At 46.0% G+C, this 19,159-nt stretch overlaps 1 protein-coding gene across 1 annotated transcript; it reads left to right on the plus strand.

Moving 5' to 3' along the window:
* The first annotated feature begins 3,959 nt into the window (after window positions 1-3,959).
* On the plus strand, window positions 3,960-17,134 carry LOC109878413 (molybdate-anion transporter-like). Its single transcript, XM_031794586.1, has 3 exons — window positions 3,960-4,119; window positions 9,745-10,136; window positions 14,320-17,134. Exons 2-3 carry the CDS (start codon window positions 9,825-9,827, stop codon window positions 15,457-15,459), a joined length of 1,452 nt encoding a protein of 483 aa, XP_031650446.1. The 5' UTR covers window positions 3,960-4,119; window positions 9,745-9,824; the 3' UTR covers window positions 15,460-17,134.
* The last annotated feature ends 2,025 nt before the right edge of the window (window positions 17,135-19,159 follow it).

Below are 19,159 nucleotides of genomic sequence, written 5' to 3' on the forward strand. Positions count from 1 at the left end.
CATTTCAGATTTTTGGAATAAACAATAATGTTATGCATGAATCATCTCGGCATAATCATTTCTGAATAGATTATTATGCAAAAAAATATATTCTGGATGTTCTGCAAGTGTAGCTCCTGGTCTTGACTCAGTTCCATTATATTACACATAAGAGTCATTGAAGGAAGGCCTCTTCTGTAGGGGGGAGTTTTGTTAAGAGCCGTGACATTCGGTCTGAAAATGAACATGCATCACTTGCAGTACGGTTTTGGAAGCATAAGGACATAGCCACGAGAAGTAGTTTGGGGGTAGGGGTGCTGTGATTTTTTTGCGGACATAAAAAATGCCTCACAAGTCCTCAACTGGAAGCTTCATTAAATAGGACCTGCAAACACCAGTCTCAATGTCAACAGTGAAGAGGCGACTCTGGATGCCGGCCTTCTAGACAGAGTTCCTCTGTCCGGTGTCTGTGTTATTTTGCCCACCTTAATCTTTTCTTTTTATTGGTCAGTCTGAAATATGGCTATTTCCTTGCAACTCTGACTAGAAGGCCAGCATCCCGGAGTCGCCTCTTCACTGTTGATGTTGAGACTGGTGTTTTGAGGGTACTATTTAAAGAAGCTGCCAGTTGAGGACTTGTGAGGCGTCTGTTCCTCAAACTAGACACTCTAATGTACTTGTGCTCTTGCTCAGTTGTGCACCGGGGCCTCCCACTCCTCTTTCTAGTCTGGTTAGTGCCAGTTTGCACTGTTCTGTGAAGGGAGTAGTACACAGCATTGTACGAGATCTTCAGTTACTTGGCAATTTCTCACATGGAAAAGCCTTCATTTCTCAGAACAAGAATAGACTGATGAGTTTCAGCAGAAAGTTCTTTGTTTCTGTCCATTTTGAGCCTGTAATCGAACCCACAACTGCTGATGATCCAGATACTCCAGATACTAGTCTAAAGAAGGCCAGTCTTATTGCTTCTTTAATCCGAACAACCGTTTTCACCTGTGCTAACATAATTGCAAAAGGTTTTTCTAATGACCAATTAGCCTTTTAAAAGTATAAACTTGGATTAGCTAACAGGAGTGATGGTTGCTGATAATGGGCCTCTGTGCGCCTATGTAGATATTCCATTAAAAATGAGCCATTTCCAGCTACAATAGTAATTTACAACATTAACAGCATTAACAATGTCTACACTGTATTTCTCATCAATTTTATGTTTTTTTAATGGACAATAAATTTGCCTTTCTTTCAAAAACAAGGACATTTCTAAGTGACCCCAAACTTTAGAATGGTAGTGTATGTTTACCAGTTTCTTCAAGTACTTTGAAAATGCAAGTTATTTCTATGTGAAAATGTAAATAGTCTATTCATTCCTTTTCCAATTTAGTAGACACTCTTATCTAGAGCAACTTACAGTTGTGAGTCCATACATTTCCATACTTTTTTGTACTGGTCCACCGTGGGAATCAAACCCACAACCTTAGAATTGCAAGCACCATGCTTTACCACAGCACATCATCACATCACATCATCACAAACCACTTGATGTCTCAATGTACTCAATTACTGTAGTGGTCATTGTTTTTCTTCATGGTGATCTACAGGTATAAACCTAGATGACCAGCCTATGTACAGTACAGTAATGTACATTAAGTGGTTTGTAAGGATGGTAAATTAATGCTGCATGAAAAGTGGTTGTTTTCTATGTTATTTGATCAAGAACAATTTTTAATTTGATGTGGTTGTTTTGTGTCTTTGCCCATAACTTTGCACCTTTTGATGTAAATGTTTGAGGACAGGGTTTTGTTCTTTCTGGATTCCATTAGAATGACATCACAGAGAAAGAGACAGGGTTTGGTTCTTTCTGAATTCCATTAGAATGACATCACAGAGAAAGAGACAGGGTTTGGTTCTTTCTGGATTCCATTAGAATGATGATCACAGAGAAAGAGACAGGGTTTGGTTCTTTCTGGATTCCATTAGAATGATGATCACAGAGAAAGAGACAGGGTTTCTTCTTTCTGGATTCCATTAGAATGACATCACAGAGAAAGAGACAGGGTTTGGTTCTTTCTGGATTCCATTAGAATGATGATCACAGAGAAAGTGACAGGGTTTTGTTCTTTCTGGATTCCATTAGAATGACATCACAGAGAAAGAGACAGGGTTTTGTTCTATCTGGATTCCATTAGAATGACATCACAGAGAAAGTGACAGGGTTTGGTTCTTTCTGGATTCCATTAGAATGATGATCACAGAGAAAGTGACAGGGTTTGGTTCTTTCTGGATTCCATTAGAATGATGATCACAGAGAAAGTGACAGGGTTTGGTTCTTTCTGGATTCCATTAGAATGATGATCACAGAGAAAGAGACAGGGTTTTGTTCTATCTGGATTCCATTAGAATGATGATCACAGAGAAAGAGACAGGGTTTGGTTCTTTCTGGATTCCATTAGAATGATGATCACAGAGAAAGAGACAGGGTTTCTTCTTTCTGAATTCCATTAGAATGACATCACAGAGAAAGAGACAGGGTTTGGTTCTTTCTGGATTCCATTAGAATGATGATCACAGAGAAAGTGACAGGGTTTGGTTCTTTCTGGATTCCATTAGAATGACATCACAGAGAAAGAGACAGGGTTTGGTTCTTTCTGGATTCCATTAGAATGATGATCACAGAGAAAGAGACAGGGTTTGGTTCTTTCTGGATTCCATTAGAATGATGATCACAGAGAAAGAGACAGGGTTTGGTTCTTTCTGGATTCCATTAGAATGATGATCACAGAGAAAGTGACAGGGTTTTGTTCTTTCTGGATTCCATTAGAATGATGATCACAGAGAAAGTGACAGGGTTTGGTTCTTTCTGGATTCCGTTAGAATGATGATCACAGAGAAAGGAACAGGGTTTTGTTCTTTCTGGATTCCATTAGAATGACATCACAGAGAAAGAGACAGGGTTTTGTTCTTTCTGAATTCCATTAGAATGATGATCACAGAGAAAGAGACAGGGACAACAACTCTTACAATTCCAACTATTGAATCCTGCAAGATACTGTTCTTAATTATACTACTAACTTTTTTTTAGCAAAAGCAGAGATGCTGCAACAAAATGGTCCCTGCTACAGAAGTCTATATCGGTCTGCTAATACGAATAAAGACCCAGTGTTACACCTATATATTTTTTGTAATCTGATTTTTCAGGGGGTGCTACAGCACCCTCAGCACCCCTACATTCCGCAGTTATGCATAAGGACCTTGTATTTCATATCAGCAAGAAATAATTGATTTGTTTTATTGATACACAACTTTATAGGGTTCCCACACAGCCATATGTCCATGTTACAGAGCTTGTTCACGGAAAACAGACAGAATGCAGAGTAGACTACCTATGCGAATTAGCTATCTGCTTCTCTGAACACTGACAGATGCCACAAACTTTATGTCACTGAAAAATACCATTGGCTGCAACTGTGGTAAAACCAGTTAAAAGTGTCCAGTAAAATTGTATTTTGCATTTGTGAAAAGATTGTGATTTGATATGAAAGTAAAGGGATTTATGTTTTTATAACTGTACTGCAATTGATAATCGAGTCATGTTTAGATGGAGTATTTGGCTGTTTTGGCTTCCAGAGACAATTCACCCTTTAAACAGAACATATAAGAAAGTCCTTGGAAGGTGTAACGTTAGGCTCCTTAAATCCAATATTGGGAAACTGCAAGGTTTCCAGTAGTTACCACAGCCATGAAGTCAAAATTGCTCGTAAAAATTCATGAAAAGAAATGTGCTTTTAACACTTAATTTAAGGATAGGGGGTTAGCCATAAGGTTAGTAGTGTGGTTAAGATTAGGTTTAAATATCACATTTTAAGAAGATAAATTGTATAAAGGTTTATGACTTTGTGACTGTGGTAACTAATGACGACCCAACTGCAAGTGCAGAGATGGAAGTCATGCACAATCGGGCTAGAAAAAGAAAGGCTGCCCCCAAGTGGTGAAACTGAAATCAGAACCCGGAAATAGGTGGGGAAATTAGGACGTTGTAGGACACTGTTTATCGGAGCTATCTCCTCTTCTTACTCGTAGTTAAATAACTTTTAAACCCTACTTTAATTTTAAAGTGGCATGGAGCATGTATCAAACAAGATGGTAAGCATATCAGTGAGGTTGTTTGACAAGTTTCGGTAGCTAGCATAATACAAAAATAATGATGGTGAGCGAGATAGCTAGCTGTGTATCTTGCTCTGGTCCATTGAGTTACGTGCGGCTTGAGCTTCCTTCATCGCCCTACATGCAAATATATTTTTTAGAATTACCCAAATATAGACCACAGCATTTCGTTTCCAATGGGAACTAGTGGTGGAGAGTCGACTCCAAAAGATTCGATTCCTCGACTTCTATTTCTGTGTGTCAAGCTTCTATTCAGACTTCTAAGATTCTGTATTTTTGCAACGGATTCAACTATTTTCCGGAGACTACTTCGAGAACACAAACTCTCGAATCTTTCACAGCAAAGCAAGGGCGAGGGAGAGAGATGGGAGGGACACAGCCTAGCCTGTCTGCCACCTGGCAGAACCGTGCATCGGTTATCAAAAGATGTACGGTAGGCTATCGCAATTTACTGGCTTTGTAATGTCTCGCGCAAATTCACTAAAGTAGGGGTTATCAATGAAAAGGCTGAGATATTCTACACGCAATTAGACTAAAGACACACTAGCGTTTTTCATGGAGAAGAGAAAGGGGAGCAGGCGAGGGAAAGAGGATTGGAGCAGGTAGAAAGTCAGAACCGTGCTCATAGTCTGTATCTTGGTCATCTATCAATCAATGCCTTCTAAATTCACCAAAAGTATATCCAAAAGTACATTCAAGTAGGCTATATATTAGGCTATAAATGAGTATGGCTAAGCTATTCTTAATAGTGCCAGCGAAGGGGAACAGGTGAATTGAAGTTAGCCAAACATAGCCAAATGCATCAGTTGAATTGGGCCTAAATTATCTTATTTAATGAAACCCTGTCCAGCTATTGATGTCCTAGGTCAAGGCTCTCCAACCCTGTTCCTTTCTGTAGGCTTCTCCTCCAACGCCAGTTGTAACTACCCCGATTAAGTTTATAAACCAGCTAATTATTAAATCAGATGCGCTAGATTCGTTTTGAAGTGAAACCCTACATGATGGTAGCTCTCTACGAACAGGGTTGGAGAGCTCTGTCCTACCTAGGCAGTAGATCGCAAAATATCATCCCCGCTAAACATTTTGGAAATGGCAAATTCACTTTCTCATCCGTAAACACAGTCAAGTGGAAATACGGTTCAGTAGCTCAAATCAGCAGGATGTGGTACATTGTTATTGGGAATAACGTCTAACATGGATGGATCGCTAAAATCATGTTTATGATAACACTTTATACATTTAAATATTATGGGGAGACCTATACATTTAGCAGCCAAGCACGAGTTATCAGTGTAGCGTATTATCGTGTGGACATGACGTTGAAATTAACGAAATTTCTGCAGGTCTACAATAAAAGCCTCCAGGCTCCCGTCATAAGAGTCCATTTGAAATAATAATAATAACAATTACAGGGGGCAGTTTGGAAATATTAATCCTGTGTGAATTGGCCTCTGGAATAACGCACATGCTTGGATAATAGTTACAAAACCAATGCCTAGTAGTAATATCCATCCAATAGGGCTGTAACATGGCAAAGAATAGGTTTATCAGAATAGTGTGTGCCGCATCACATGGGATCCGTCAAGGCTGCACACAGCGGAAATATTCCAGTTTCTACACATCACCTTATATATTCAAACAAAATGGGCAGCCTCGTGCTCATATCAGTCCTCTAGAATGCAAATGTAGGCTTCCTAATAGGATTGCAATAATGAGATGGTGTGTATGTTTGTGCGCATCCGTTTGTGTGTTTTGGGAGTCGACTCCAATCACAGGAGTCGGATTTCGAGTCGATTCCAAAAATCCTGGAGTCTTGCACCACAAATGAGTCATAGTGGGCAGGACAAGGGTACTGGTACAGTGTCAATGTGCGGGGGGCACCGGTTAGTTGAGGTAATATGTACATGTGGATAGAGTTATTAAAGTGACTTTGCATAGATGATAACAACAGAGTAGCAGTGGTGTAAAGGGAGGGGGGCATGCAGTTAGTCTGGGTAGCCATTTGATTAGGTGTTCAGTCTTATGGCTTTGGGGTAGAAGCTGTTTAGAAGCCTCTTGGACCTAGACTTTGCACTTCTATACCACTTGCCGTGCGATAGCAGAGAGAACAGTTTATGACTAGGGTGGCTGGAGTCTTTGGCAATTTTTTGGGGCCTTCCTCTGACACTGCCTAGTATAGAGGTCCTGGATGGCAGGAAGCTTGGCCCCAGTGATGTACTGGGCTGTTCGCACTACTCTCTGTAGTGCCTTGCGGTCGGAGGCATAGCAGTTGCCATACCAGCAGTGATGCAACTGTAGAACCGTTTGAACATATTCTGATCCTCAGTCTCCTTTGTATTTCCCTCTTCACGACTGTCTTGGTGTGCTTGGACCATGTTAGTTTGTTGGTGATGTGGACATCAAGGAACTTGAAGCTCTCAACCTGTTCCACTGCAGCCCCATCGATGAGAATGGGGGTGTGCTCGGTCCTCTTTTTCCTGTAGTCCACAATCATCTCCTTTGTCAGTGATCATGTTGGGGGAGAGGTTGTTGTCCTGGCACCACACGGCCAGATCTCTGACCTCCTCCCTATAGGCTGTCTCTTCGTTGTCGGTGATCAGGACTACCACTGTTGTGTCATCGGCAAACTTAATGATGATGTTGGAGTTGTGCCTGGCTGTGCAGTCATGAGTGAACAGGGAGTGCAGGAGGGGACTGAGCACGCACCCCTGAGGGGCCCCTGTGTTGAGGATCAGTGTGATGGATGTGTTGTTTCCTACCATTACCACCTGGGGGAGGCCCATCAGGGAGTCCAGGATCCAGTTGCAGAGGGAGGTGTTTAGTCTCAGGGTCCTAAGCTTAGTGAGGAGCTTTGAGGGCACTATGGTGTTGAACGATGATCTGTGGTCAATGAATAGCATTCTGACATAGGTGTTCCTTTTGTCCAGGTGGGAAAGGACATTGTGGAGTGCAATAGAGATTGCATCATCTGTTGGGGCGGTATGCAAATTGGAGTGGGTCTAGGGTTTCTGGGATAATGGTGTTGATTTGAGCCATGACCAGCCTTTCAAAGCACTTCATGGCTACAGATGTGAGTGCTACGGGGTAGTCATTTAGACAGGTTACCTTAGTGTTCTTGGAGATAGATATCTATCTATCTGACTCATTGTTCGATGACAATGAGTCAGTTACTCCATACTCGTGAAGGTGACAAACTGACATGTTTTCATTTTAGTCAAAAACAACTTTATATTGAAGGAGTGTCTTTGATTTGACCGCCTGCACATGCGCAGTTCAGCGCGAGACGACGTGTTTCTACACATGAGCTTAGCTAGCCAACGTCACCATATTGGAGAAGCAGTTTTAGCTTATCTTCAAACCACAGGAGGTTGGTGGTACCTTAATTGGGGAGGATGGGCTTGTGGTAATGGCTGCAGCAGAATCAGTGGGATGGTATCAAACACATGGTTTGATGCGGTTCCAGACATTATGATGAGCCGTGCTTCATACTGTACTGAAATAATCATATTTCAGATGTGTATCTTACTTAGTTTTTATTTGATGACTTTATTATTTTGAATTCCTTATTAAAGTCATCATCTCTGCTCAGGCAGTCGAAGCCAGACAACGTTCTGTGTTTTCCATACTGTACCGTCTTTAGTCATTCTATTTAGCTAGGCCTGCCTGCCCAAGCATGCTGCAAAGACGTCTGACGAAATAATAATAATAATCTAAGTCTACTTTCACCAACAGTCTCTATCCCTCTCTCTTGTCATTGTAAACATGTCTATCTTATGTGGTCTGTGTGTATCTCACCATCCATCTCAGTCTGAGCCTGGAAAAACGGGTGCAATGGATTATGGTCATTGTAGTTAATTACTACGTTTCTGTGCTGAACTAGGTTGAATATTTGCTTAATGAAACCTACAACTCCCTTCAGCCCAGAGTCCCACATAGTTATTGACTTGATTTCTGTCAATTATTAGATTTCTCTCTAGAGAAATGGCACGTTGGGCTCACAAAAAAAAAACCAAACTAAATGAAGTACTTGAACTGATGTCGGTCAATTAGTTGTTTAATAACAAAAAACAACAACTAAATGTTGGTTAATCACTCAGCACTTCATACTGATGTCTGAACGAACCAGAGGTAACTCATTTGGGGGTTTTAAGACTACAAGCTGGCGAGCTCTATTCACCCTCCATATAGGACTTTTTTTCTCCACCATTTTGTTTAGTTAACAGGCTTCAATATACTTTTGTTACTCGCCAAAGTAAAGATGTTGCTGGAGTGCTGACTAACTTTTCTCTGTATGTCGCTAGAATAGCTGTAGTTCACACATGCGTCAGATGCTAAATGCACGTGGATGCATCCAGAATGGAATAGACATTCATTGCGGCATCTCGTGGTGCAGATCCAACGCTCAACTCTATTCTTTTTTCTTTTGGAGAAACAACAGTTTGCGCAGACAGAGAAATGTTCTAGCCGATTTCATGGTCAATCCAACATCTAGCATTTACAGCGACGCGGTCGCCGCAGATGTGAGAGCGTTCAAACTTCTTGCACTTCAGGGCGCTGTCATAGTGATTCAGGGCCAGTGGTGTCAAGTACTTCAGTAAAAAATACTTTAACGTACTACTTAAGTAGTATTTATGGGTATCTGTACTTTATTATTTCTATTTTTCAGAACTTTTACTTTTACATTCCTAAAGAAAATAATGTACTTTTTACTCAACATTTTCCGTGACACCCAAAAGTACTCGTTACATTGTGAATTCTTAGCAAGACAGGAAAAGTGTCCAATTCACACACTTCTCAAGAGAACATCCCTGGTCACCCCTACTGCCTCTGATTTGGTGGACTCACTAAACACGCATGCTTCATTTGTAAATGATGTTGTGGTGTGCCCCTGGCTATCCGAGTACGCCCCTAGCTCCGCAATTGTGTCACACCCTAGGAGCCTCTGGACCACATTTCGCGGAACAAGCATAAATCGGCTTTTAGTCAGCACTCTAGTAACAAATTCCTCCGTGGGATGAATGGAAAGATGCAGGCTGTTGAAGAAAATCATCCGGACATATTGGCCTGGATCAGAGCTTCTAATGTTATCTGCCAAGCTTATGCTAGCTGTTTAGCTATCTTTTGGAAGCAAACTTACAAAATGTACATTGGTGTCCAAGAAGGTTGCTACCTGGCAGATATTTAGTTTAATTTGAAGCTTTTGAAACTATCAAACAAGGGAAGTATTTTGCTGCCTCGTTCACGTCATGTCGGAAACTCTGACATCTCTGACTTGCTAAGCTTGGTGGGAGAGTGGTATCAGAATCAACCAATGGGAAGCTCTACGCAAATAACTTACAGTAATTTGAACTCAGAGGTCCCGAGTTTCCGACATTACTTAATGGTGGCATAACACCTGTGTACACAACCAATAAACTGATTTGATTTGTAGTCCTCTCATGCAGCAGTATCCAGATGAGATGACAACCCTAAGCAAACATCTTCTTTAGATAGCTAGTATGGACGCCACGTTTACATAACTTGGCTTTAAGTTATTTTTGTTGGTAGATATTCACAATAACTGTTGTTATGGTGCCGTTAGTAATAGAGTCTCTGTCTCCACAGCCTTTGACTGAGCCACAACGGATAAGACAGGAGTGAAGAGACCTACGCGCCCCTAACAGTCACACTTGGACAAACCCATTATGTTGGTGACAGCCTACCTGGCCATGGTGGTCCTACTGGTGCTATGTGTTGGTCTGGAGCTAACGGCACGTCGCCTCACCCCACCTCAACCCACCCCCTCTGCCATGGGCACCAACCCTGCCTTCCGTAGGTTCCAGACCGTGTTCCTCCGAGGCTACCTCTTAGCCTTGTCGGCTGACTGGCTGCAGGGGCCATACCTCTACAAGCTCTACCGCCATTACAGCTTCCTGGAGTCCCAGATAGCCATCCTATATGTCGTTGGCCTGGCCTCCTGTGTGCTGTTTGCCCCCGTGGCTAGCTGGCTTCCTCAGGTAACAATAACCAGGACCACAATGTAAATAAATCAAATTAAAATGATCTAAGTTTATTCATCAAGTACACCGTTTACTGCAGGTATAAATGATGCATGGTAATGCCTACTTGCAAGCTCCCTCAACAGTGCAGTATCAATATAATCCAAATTAAAATTTAAAAAAAATAACAAGTAGTAAAAGAAAGTGGTATGCATTTTAGTAATAAAACTGATACAGTATAAATTATGAATGTGCTATGTCAAGTGTGACTATTTAGAAATATGAAGTCAATGGTGTCTTGGGTGGGCAATTGAGTAAAACAGTATATAAATAAGACAGCAGAGTTGACTGTGTGTGTGCTTGTGTGTCAGGGTTGACTGTGTGTGTGCTTGTGTGTCAGGGTTGACTGTGTGTGTGCTTGTGTGTCAGGGTTGACTGTGTGTGTGCTTGTGTGTCAGGGTTGACTGTGTGTGTGCTTGTGTGTCAGGGTTGACTGTGTGTGTGCTTGTGTGTCAGGGTTGACTGTGTGTGCGCTTGTGCGTCAGGGTTGACTGTGTGTGTGCTTGTGTGTCAGGGTTGACTGTGTGTGTGCTTGTGTGTCAGGGTTGACTGTGTGTGCGCTTGTGCGTCAGGGTTGACTGTGTGTGTGCTTGTGTGTCAGGGTTGACTGTGTGCGCTTGTGTGTCAGGGTTGACTGTGTGTGTGCTTGTGTGTCAGGGTTGACTGTGTGTGCGCTTGTGTGTCAGGGTTGACTTGGTGTGTGCTTGTGTGTCAGGGTTGACTGTGTGTGTGCTTGTGTGTCAGGGTTGACTGTGTGTGTGCTTGTGTGTCAGGGTTGACTGTGTGTGTGCTTGTGTGTCAGGGTTGACTGTGTGTGTGCTTGTGTGTCAGGGTTGACTGTGTGTGCTTGTGTGTCAGGGTTGACTGTGTGTGTGCTTGTGTGTCAGGGTTGACTGTGTGTGTGCTTGTGTGTCAGGGTTGACTGTGTGTGTGCTTGTGTGTCAGGGTTGACTGTGTGTGTGCTTGTGTGTCAGGGTTGACTGTGTGCGCTTGTGTGTCAGGGTTGACTGTGTGTGTGCTTGTGTGTCAGGGTTGACTTTGTGTGTCAGGGTTGACTGTGTGTGCTTGTGTGTCAGGGTTGACTGTGTGTGTGCTTGTGTGTCAGGGTTGACTGTGTGTGTGCTTGTGTGTCAGGGTTGACTGTGTGTGCGCTTGTGTGTCAGGGTTGACTTGGTGTGTGCTTGTGTGTCAGGGTTGACTGTGTGTGTGCTTGTGTGTCAGGGTTGACTGTGTGTGTGCTTGTGTGTCAGGGTTGACTGTGTGTGTGCTTGTGTGTCAGGGTTGACTGTGTGTGTGCTTGTGTGTCAGGGTTGACTGTGTGTGCTTGTGTGTCAGGGTTGACTGTGTGTGTGCTTGTGTGTCAGGGTTGACTGTGTGTGTGCTTGTGTGTCAGGGTTGACTGTGTGTGCTTGTGTGTCAGGGTTGACTGTGTGTGTGCTTGTGTGTCAGGGTTGACTGTGTGCGCTTGTGTGTCAGGGTTGACTGTGTGTGTGCTTGTGTGTCAGGGTTGACTTTGTGTGTCAGGGTTGACTGTGTGTGCTTGTGTGTCAGGGTTGACTGTGTGTGTGCTTGTGTGTCAGGGTTGACTGTGTGTGTGCTTGTGTCAGGGTTGACTGTGTGCGCTTGTGTGTCAGGGTTGACTGTGTGTGTGCTTGTGTGTCAGGGTTGACTGTGTGTGTGCTTGTGTGTCAGGGTTGACTGTGTGTGTGCTTGTGTGTCAGGGTTGACTGTGTGCGCTTGTGTGTCAGGGTTGACTGTGTGTGTGCTTGTGTGTCAGGGTTGACTTTGTGTGTCAGGGTTGACTGTGTGTGCTTGTGTGTCAGGGTTGACTGTGTGTGTGCTTGTGTGTCAGGGTTGACTGTGTGTGCTTGTGTGTCAGGGTTGACTGTGTGCGCTTGTGTGTCAGGGTTGACTGTGTGTGTGCTTGTGTGTCAGGGTTGACTGTGTGTGTGCTTGTGTGTCAGGGTTGACTGTGTGTGTGCTTGTGTGTCAGGGTTGACTTTGTGTGTGCTTGTGTGTCAGGGTTGACTTTGTGTGTCAGGGTTGACTTTGTGTGTCAGGGTTGACTGTGTGTGTGCTTGTGTGTCAGGGTTGACTTGGTGTGTCAGGGTTGACTGTGTGTGCGCTTGTGTGTCAGGGTTGACTGTGTGTGCGCTTGTGTGTCAGGGTTGACTGTGTGTGCGCTTGTGTGTCAGGGTTGACTGTGTGCGCTTGTGTGTCAGGGTTGACTGTGTGTGTGCTTGTGTGTCAGGGTTGACTGTGTGTGTGCTTGTGTGTCAGGGTTGACTTGGTGTGTCAGGGTTGACTGTGTGTGCGCTTGTGTGTCAGGGTTGACTGTGTGTGCGCTTGTGTGTCAGGGTTGACTGTGTGTGCGCTTGTGTGTCAGGGTTGACTGTGCGCTTGTGTGTCAGGGTTGACTGTGTGTGTGCTTGTGTGTCAGGGTTGACTGTGTGCGCTTGTGTGTCAGGGTTGACTGTGTGTGCGCTTGTGTGTCAGGGTTGACTGTGTGTGCGCTTGTGTGTCAGGGTTGACTGTGTGTGCGCTTGTGTGTCAGGGTTGACTGTGTGCGCTTGTGTGTCAGGGTTGACTGTGTGTGCGCTTGTGTGTCAGGGTTGACTGTGTGTGCGCTTGTGTGTCAGGGTTGACTGTGTGTGCGCTTGTGTGTCAGGGTTGACTGTGTGTGTGCTTGTGTGTCAGGGTTGACTGTGTGTGTGCTTGTGCGTCAGGGTTGACTGTGTGTGCGCTTGTGTGTCAGGGTTGACTGTGTGTGTGCTTGTGTGTCAGGGTTGACTGTGTGTGCGCTTGTGTGTCAGGGTTGACTGTGTGTGTGCTTGTGTGTCAGGGTTGACTGTGTGTGTGCTTGTGTGTCAGGGTTGACTTTGTGTGTCAGGGTTGACTGTGTGTGTGCGTCAGGGTTGACTGTGTGCGCTTGTGTGTCAGGTTTGACTGTGTGCGCTTGTGTGTCAGGGTTGACTGTGTGTGCGCTTGTGCGTCAGGGTTGACTGTGTGTGTGCTTGTGTGTCAGGGTTGACTGTGCGTGCTTGTGGGTCAGAGTTGACTGTGCGCTTGTGTGTCAGGGTTGACTGTGTGCGCTTGTGTGTCAGGGTTGACTGTGTGCGCTTGTGTGTCAGGGTTGACTGTGTGCGCTTGTGTGTCAGGGTTGACTGTGTGTGCGCTTGTGTGTCAGGGTTGACTGTGTGTGCGCTTGTGCGTCAGGGTTGACTGTGTGTGCGCTTGTGCGTCAGGGTTGACTGTGTGTGCGCTTGTGCGTCAGGGTTGACTGTGTGTGCGCTTGTGCGTCAGGGTTGACTGTGTGCGCTTGTGCGTCAGGGTTGACTGTGTGCGCTTGTGCGTCAGGGTTGACTGTGTATGCGCTTGTGCGTCAGGGTTGACTGTGTGTGCGCTTGTGCGTCAGGGTTGACTGTGTGCGCTTGTGTGTCAGGGTTGACTGTGTGTGCTTGTGTGTCAGGGTTGACTGTGTGTGCTTGTGTGTCAGGGTTGACTGTGTGTGTGCTTGTGTGTCAGGGTTGACTGTGTGTGCGCATGTGTGTCAGGGTTGACTGTGTGTGCCCTTGTGTGTCAGGGTTGACTGTGTGCGCTTGTGTGTCAGGGTTGACTGTGTGTGCCCTTGTGTGTCAGGGTTGACTGTGTGTGCGCTTGTGTGTCAGGGTTGATTGTGTGTGCGCATGTGTGTCAGGGTTGACTGTGTGGAGAGTCCATGTAAATAGTCTTTAAGGTGCAGGTCTGAGCAGGTAGACAGCTAGCGTTAGCCGTTCAGCAGTTTGATGGCCTGGTGGTAGAAGCTGTCTCAGAGCCTGTTAGTCCGAGAACCGATGATCCGAGAGCCAATAAAAATAAGTCCTTAAACCATTGTTTCCCAATCCTGGTCCTGGGGACCCAAAGGAGTACGCAGTATTGTTTTTGCCCTAGCACTAACACACCTGATTCAAATAATCAAAGACTTGATGATTAGTTTAATCAAGTTTGTAAGTGCTAGGGCAAAAACCACAATGTGAACCCCTTTGGGTCCCCAGGACCAGGATTGGGAAACACTGCGTTAGATTTTTTACAATGTATATGTTGTTGAACTGCTACGACTGAGGTAACTCTATGTATTTAAAATGTGTATTAATTAATTCAGGTCCTGGGGCGGAGACGGACCTGCCTGCTGTTCTGCGTGGCCTACTCAGCCTGTTGCCTCACCAAGCTGTCCCGTGACTACTTTATCCTGATCCTGGGTCGCGTGCTAGGAGGCCTGTCCACCTCTTTGCTCTCCACAGCCTTCCAGGCCTGGTACGTGCACCGACATGTTGACGTCCACGACTTCCCTAAAGAATGGATCCCCAGTACCTTCACCAAGGCTGCTAGCTGGAACCACGGGCTAGCGATGGGGGCTGGGCTGGTGGCTAACATGTTGGCTGAGTGGCTCCACCTGGGGCCTGTGGCGCCCTTCCTCCTGGCCGTGCCCTGCCTTGGGGCCTGTGGCTGGGTGGTGCTGACTGATTGGGGCCTGGAGGAGAAGGATGGAAGCCTGGAAGGGGACAACAAGAAGCCCTTGCTCGGTCCTTCTAGTTCAGCACCTCTGGCCCGGGCTTCTGCACGGGCCCGGTTCTGGCGCAGCTGTCAGGAAAGCCTCCGCTGTCTCTTATCAGACAGACGGGTGATGCTTCTAGGAGGAGTCCAGGCTCTATTTGAGTGTGTCCTCTATATATTCATCTTCCTGTGGACCCCCGTCCTGGACCCCTATGGCCCTCCGCTGGGCATGGTCTTCTCCTGTCTGATGGCAGCCAGTATGGCGGGGTCCCTGCTCTACCGCCTGGCCACCTCCACCCGCTACCGCCTTCAGCCTGGGCACCTCCTCTGCTTCTCCATGCTGCTCGCCTTTTTCTCCTTCTTCATGCTCATCTTCTCCACTGCACCGGGCCAGCCCAGACCCCGCGAGTCCCTGCTGGCCTTCCTGCTGCTGGAGCTGGCCAGTGGTCTCTACTTCCCTGCTGTCAGCTTCCTCCAGGGGAGGGTGATCCCGGAGGAGAAGAGGGCCGGGGTGCTGGCCTGGTTCAGGCTGCCTCTGCACCTTCTGGCCTGCCTGGGGCTGCTGGCGCTCCACAGGGAGGTGTCGGGGACCGGAGGGGGCGAGGGAGGAAGTGGAACCAGGCATATGTTTGGTGGTTGTGCTGTTTTGATGCTAGCTGCACTCTTGGCTGTGGTCAGTCTCTTTACACTGGGAAGGAACGATGTGGATCTCAGACTGGATGGGCCCAAAGGAGAGGGAGATAATTGACATTTAGATTCAGAAAACTGAACTGTCCCAACATTGGGCAATGCCATGGAGGAGGAGGACTATGAATACACTTACTGCTTTGTTTACAGCGATGAAGACTTGTTTGGGAACTGAACAACTTTTGTGCGACTGAAAACTGAAGCTTTAATCAACATAGGAGTTGCTAATATAAGACAATGATTTAAAATAATCTGGTGTTGGTAAGGTATATTTTGTTGCAAGATTTCCTGATATTTATTTGTTTTAATTTTGTTAAGACTAGCAAATATCTTGTTAGATTGTTGAGTATATGAAGAAAATGTGTTTTTATATGGATTTACTATGTGGCGGTCTGCATCTTCTCAAGGGGTTGGGTTAAATGCAGAAGATACACTTTGGTTGAATGCATTCAGTTGTGCAACTGACTTATTTCTTTAAACACACACATACACACACTCTGACGCACTTGCTTGTGTATTAATGTTGCACCAGTTGGTAGCTCCAGGATGTTATTTATATCTCAGCCTGACCACGTTATAGGGTTTATCAACTGCATTGTTCAGGGTGTACCTCTCAGCCAGGGCAGAACAAGGCTTCCATCACTAGCGTTGTTCAGGGTGTACCTCTCAGCCAGGGCAGAACAAGGCTTCCATCACTAGCGTTGTTCAGGGTGTACCTCTCAGCCAGGGCAGAACAAGGCTTCCATCACTAGCGTTGTTCAGGGTGTACCTCTCAGCCAGGGCAGAACAAGGCTTCCATCACTAGCGTTGTTCAGGGTGTACCTCTCAGCCAGGGCAGAACAAGGCTTCCATCACTAGCGTTGTTCAGGGTGTACCTCTCAGCCAGGGCAGAACAAGGCTTCCATCACTAGCGTTGTTCAGGGTGTACCTCTCAGCCAGGGCAGAGCAAGGCTTCCATCACTAGCGTTGTTCAGGGTGTACCTCTCAGCCAGGGCAGAACAAGGCTTCCATCACTAGCGTTGTTCAGGGTGTACCTCTCAGCCAGGGCAGAACAAGGCTTCCATCACTAGCGTTGTTCAGGGTGTACCTCTCAGCCAGGGCAGAACAAGGCTTCCATCACTAGCGTTGTTCAGGGTGTACCTCTCAGCCAGGGCAGAACAAGGCTTCCATCACTAGCGTTGTTCAGGGTGTACCTCTCAGCCAGGGCAGAACAAGGCTTCCATCACTAGCATTGTTCAGGGTGTACCTTTCAGCCAGGGCAGAACAAGGCTTCCATCACTAGCGTTGTTCAGGGTGTACCTCTCAGCCAGGGCAGAACAAGGCTTCCATCACTAGCGTTGTTCAGGGTGTACCTCTCAGCCAGGGCAAAACAAGGCTTCCATCACTAGCGTTGTTCAGGGTGTACCTCTCAGCCAGGGCAGAACAAGGCTTCCATCACTAGCGTTGTTCAGGGTGTACCTCTCAGCCAGGGCAGAACAAGGCTTCCATCACTAGCGTTGTTCAGGGTGTACCTCTCAGCCAGGGCAGAACAAGGCTTCCATCACTAGCGTTGTTCAGGGTGTACCTCTCAGCCAGGGCAGAACAAGGCTTCCATCACTAGCGTTGTTCAGGGTGTACCTCTCAGCCAGGGCAGAACAAGGCTTCCATCACTAGCGTTGTTCAGGGTGTACCTCTCAGCCAGGGCAGAACAAGGCTTCCATCACTAGCGTTGTTCAGGGTGTACCTCTCAGCCAGGGCAGAACAAGGCTTCCATCACTAGCGTTGTTCAGGGTGTACCTCTCAGCCAGGGCAAAACAAGGCTTCCATCACTAGTACAGCTGCTTGCTCCAGCAGAAATATCACCCACTCTAATATCACATAACAAGTACTTCAGTGTATCAATTCAGTTTCAGCTGTAACTTTGCAATCAATTGACATTACACATGTCAGTGTAAGGAAAATACACTGCTCAAAAAAATAAAGGGAACACTAAAATAACACATCCTCGATCTGAATGAATGAAATATTCTTATTAAATACTTTTTTCTTTACATAGTTGAATGTGCTGACAACAAAATCACACAAAAAGGATCAATGGAAATCAAATTTATCAACCCATGGAGGTCTGGATTTGGAGTCGCACTCAAAATTAAAGTGGAAAACCACACTACAGGCTGATCCAACTTTGATGTAATGCCCTTAAAACAAGTCAAAATGAGGCTCAGTAGTGTGTGTGGTCTTCACGTGCCTGTATGACCTCCCTACAACGCCTGGGCATGCTCCTGAGGAGGTGGCGGATGGTCTCCTGAGGGATCTCCTCCCAGACCTGGACTAAAGCATCCGCCAACTCCTGGACAGTCTGTGGTGCAACGTGGCGTTGGTGGATGGAGCGAGACATGATGTCCCAGATGTGCTCAATTGGATTCAGGTCTGGAGAACGGGCGGGCCAGTCCATAGCATCAATGCCTTTCTCTTGCAGGAACTGCTGACACACTCCAGCCACATGAGGTCTAGCATTGTCTTGCATTAGGAGGAACCCAGGGCCAACCGCACCAGCATATGGTCTCACAAGGGGTCTGAGGATCTCATCTCGGTACCTAATGGCAGTCAGGATATCTCTGGCGAGCACATGGAAGGCTGTGCGGCCCCCCAAAGAAATGCCACCCCACACCATGACTGACACACCGCCAAACCGGTCATGCTGGAGGATGTTGCAGGCAGCAGAACGTTCTCCACGGCGTCTCCAGACTGTCACGTCTGTCACGTGCTCAGTGTGAACCTGCTTTCATCTGTGAAGAGCGTGGCGAATTTGCAAATCTTGGTGTTCTCTGGCAAATGCCAAACGTCCTGCACGGTGTTGGGCTGTAAGCGTCGGGCCCTCATACCTGTGGACGTCGGGCCCTCATACCACCTTCATGGAGTCTGTTTCTGACCGTTTGAGCAGACACATGCACATTTGTGGCCTGCTGGAGGTCATTTTGCAGGGCTCTGGCAGTGCTCCTCCTGCTCCTCCTTACACAAAGGCGGAGGTAGCGGTCCTGCTGCTGCGTTGTTGCCCTCCTACGGCCTCCTCCACGTCTCCTGATGTACTGGCCTGTCTCCTGGTAGCGCCTCCATGCTCTGGACACTACGCTGACAGACACAGCAAACCTTCTTGCCACAGCTCGTATTGATGTGCCATCCTGGATGAGCTGCACTACCTGAGCCACTTGTGTGGGTTGTAGACTCTGTCTCATGCTACCACTAGAGTGAAAGCACCGCCAGCATTCAAAAGTGACCAAAACATCAGCCAGGAAGCATAGGAACTGAGAAGTGGTCTGGTCACCACCTGCAGAACCACTCCTTTATTGGGGGGTGTCTTGCTAATTGCCTATAATTTCCACCTGTTGTCTATTCCATTTGCACAACAGCATGTGAAATGTATTGTCAATCAGTGTTGCTTCCTAAGTGGACAGTTTGATTTCACAGAAGTGTGATTGACTTGGAGTTACATTGTGTTGTTTAAGTGTTCCCTTTATTTTTTTGAGCAGTGTATATTATGAATGGTTTGTTGTGGAGCAATATCAGATCATTTCATCATAATTTCCTTCTTTTTTTTTTTCAATAGCTGTTATAGAAACAGAACTTGTATGGGGCTTGTCAGACCTGAATACATCTTGGAGAGGCATTGGTACTTGCCTTATTCTTAAATCCTTGTCCTCCAGGACCTTCAGTAAAACAGGACATGTTGTAAATATCTAATAAATAAGATTTTAATACCCTCTGACATTTTGTGATCCTTT

Source organism: Oncorhynchus kisutch, linkage group LG17 (assembly GCF_002021735.2).
Source record: "Oncorhynchus kisutch isolate 150728-3 linkage group LG17, Okis_V2, whole genome shotgun sequence".
NCBI lineage: Eukaryota > Metazoa > Chordata > Actinopteri > Salmoniformes > Salmonidae > Oncorhynchus > Oncorhynchus kisutch.